Source organism: Priapulus caudatus, unplaced genomic scaffold, assembly GCF_000485595.1.
Source record: "Priapulus caudatus unplaced genomic scaffold, Priapulus_caudatus-5.0.1 Scaffold155, whole genome shotgun sequence".
Taxonomy (NCBI): Eukaryota; Metazoa; Priapulida; class Priapulimorpha; order Priapulimorphida; family Priapulidae; genus Priapulus; species Priapulus caudatus.
This window is the reverse complement of record NW_014577216.1, coordinates 277,815-279,262: the sequence shown is the minus strand read 5'-3', so window position 1 is coordinate 279,262 and position 1,448 is coordinate 277,815. Positions and strand designations below refer to the sequence as shown.

The following is a 1,448-nucleotide window of genomic DNA, read 5'->3' as shown; positions in this document are numbered from 1 at the left end:
CACGGAAGCAAGTCTAAACACAATCGCTTAGGCTTCACCTACTATGTACCTCTGTTCAGGCAGATTGCCAAAAACATTTTAGGAACACAGATTTTGAGGTACATGGAATTCGCTACACGTCGGTGTGCCTGGACAGAATTTCCACACAGTGCAACCAAGGACACTTGCAAAAAAATGCTCGGGTGATGCTTCCCTACTGCTGCTAACTTGGGCCATAATAAAAATATTATTTGTTTGCCCTCACCCGACCGACCCGCCGAAAAGGGGCCGACTAAAAATTTTTTATTGATCTTTCCCATTCTTTTTTTTTTACAAATTGTATCACTGTACATTATATAAATCTGTAGGCAATACATTATATGTTACGTACCAAGCAAAATAAACATTCAACATAAAAGGTATCTCCACACAAGCACACCTGAGCATGTAGACACCACGCTGAATTTGTAAAAAGACCCCCCTCAAAAAAAGCCTACCTGAAAAACTTTTCAGCCTGGGTCGGGTGAGGGCAAACAAAGATTTTTTTAATTGTGGCCTTACCGCTCTCCCAAACTCGGTCACTATCTGCATTTCAGCGAGGAAGGCCTGATCAGCTGCTACGGTGAGGTTGAGCAGACCAAGGTCAACGGGCGAGAGGTCGAGTAAGATTGACCTTGAACCCGTCAGCAGCTTCTTCGCTGCTTCCAGATCTGCTGGCACGTCGGTAAACAGCTGTTGATCCTCACTATGGATGTCCATCACCTGAGAAAGTACGCACGACGATTCAGACATTCAGCATTTATATTTCGATAACACAATATCAGGAGTCGATCAATATTGATAGACTTCTGACAATATGTATGTGTAATACTAATAGTCTTTCACTTGTTGCCATGTAATCAGGGGTTAATAATGAGATTATTAACCCCTGATGTAATGTAATTACGTTAACTATTGCAATCTAACTGAAATATCTAAGCGTCATTTTATGCATAACAATGTTTTCTCGCTCAGGGAGCAGGTATTTCAACATATACTGAAAAACAAGACAAAATTCCTCTATGGCAATGCTTCAGCAACATACGATGTGTTTAAATTATAATGATGTCCTCATATACAAATGATTACCGATGTGTTTTAATAAAACAAACTTAATAATTCTTACGCTGTGTTCAGGAGCAAGCTCCAGCACCAAAGGAGTTTGACCAACAAACATTGTCTTCAACTCTTCCTCAAGGCCACTGAAGTCTACGTTACTGCCATCCTGAAGCAATATAAAACTCTTGTAATAAAATACGCAATAAGACCACCTAGAAGCACTGAAATAATAGTTATGCAATTATGTCTGATTTTAATACATTCAGTTGCATTTATTAATAATATTTCACAATCACATTATGAGCTTTCAAGTTTCCATACAGTATTTCACGGCTTGTTCAACAGAATATTTTTCTCGGAAAATGTCTCTA

The 1,448-nt window shown here is 39.1% G+C and overlaps 1 protein-coding gene across 1 annotated transcript in view; it reads right to left on the bottom strand.

Moving 5' to 3' along the window:
- The window catches only part of LOC106806350 (renin receptor-like), a 29,636-nt gene that overhangs the window by 18,259 nt on the left and 9,929 nt on the right, over window positions 1-1,448 (bottom strand). The window contains exons 4-5 of the mRNA XM_014808258.1: window positions 1,145-1,243; window positions 541-741 (exon numbers count right to left, since the gene is read on the bottom strand). Coding sequence (XP_014663744.1) covers window positions 541-741; window positions 1,145-1,243 — 300 coding nt within the window. The remainder of the gene's footprint in view (window positions 1-540; window positions 742-1,144; window positions 1,244-1,448) is intronic.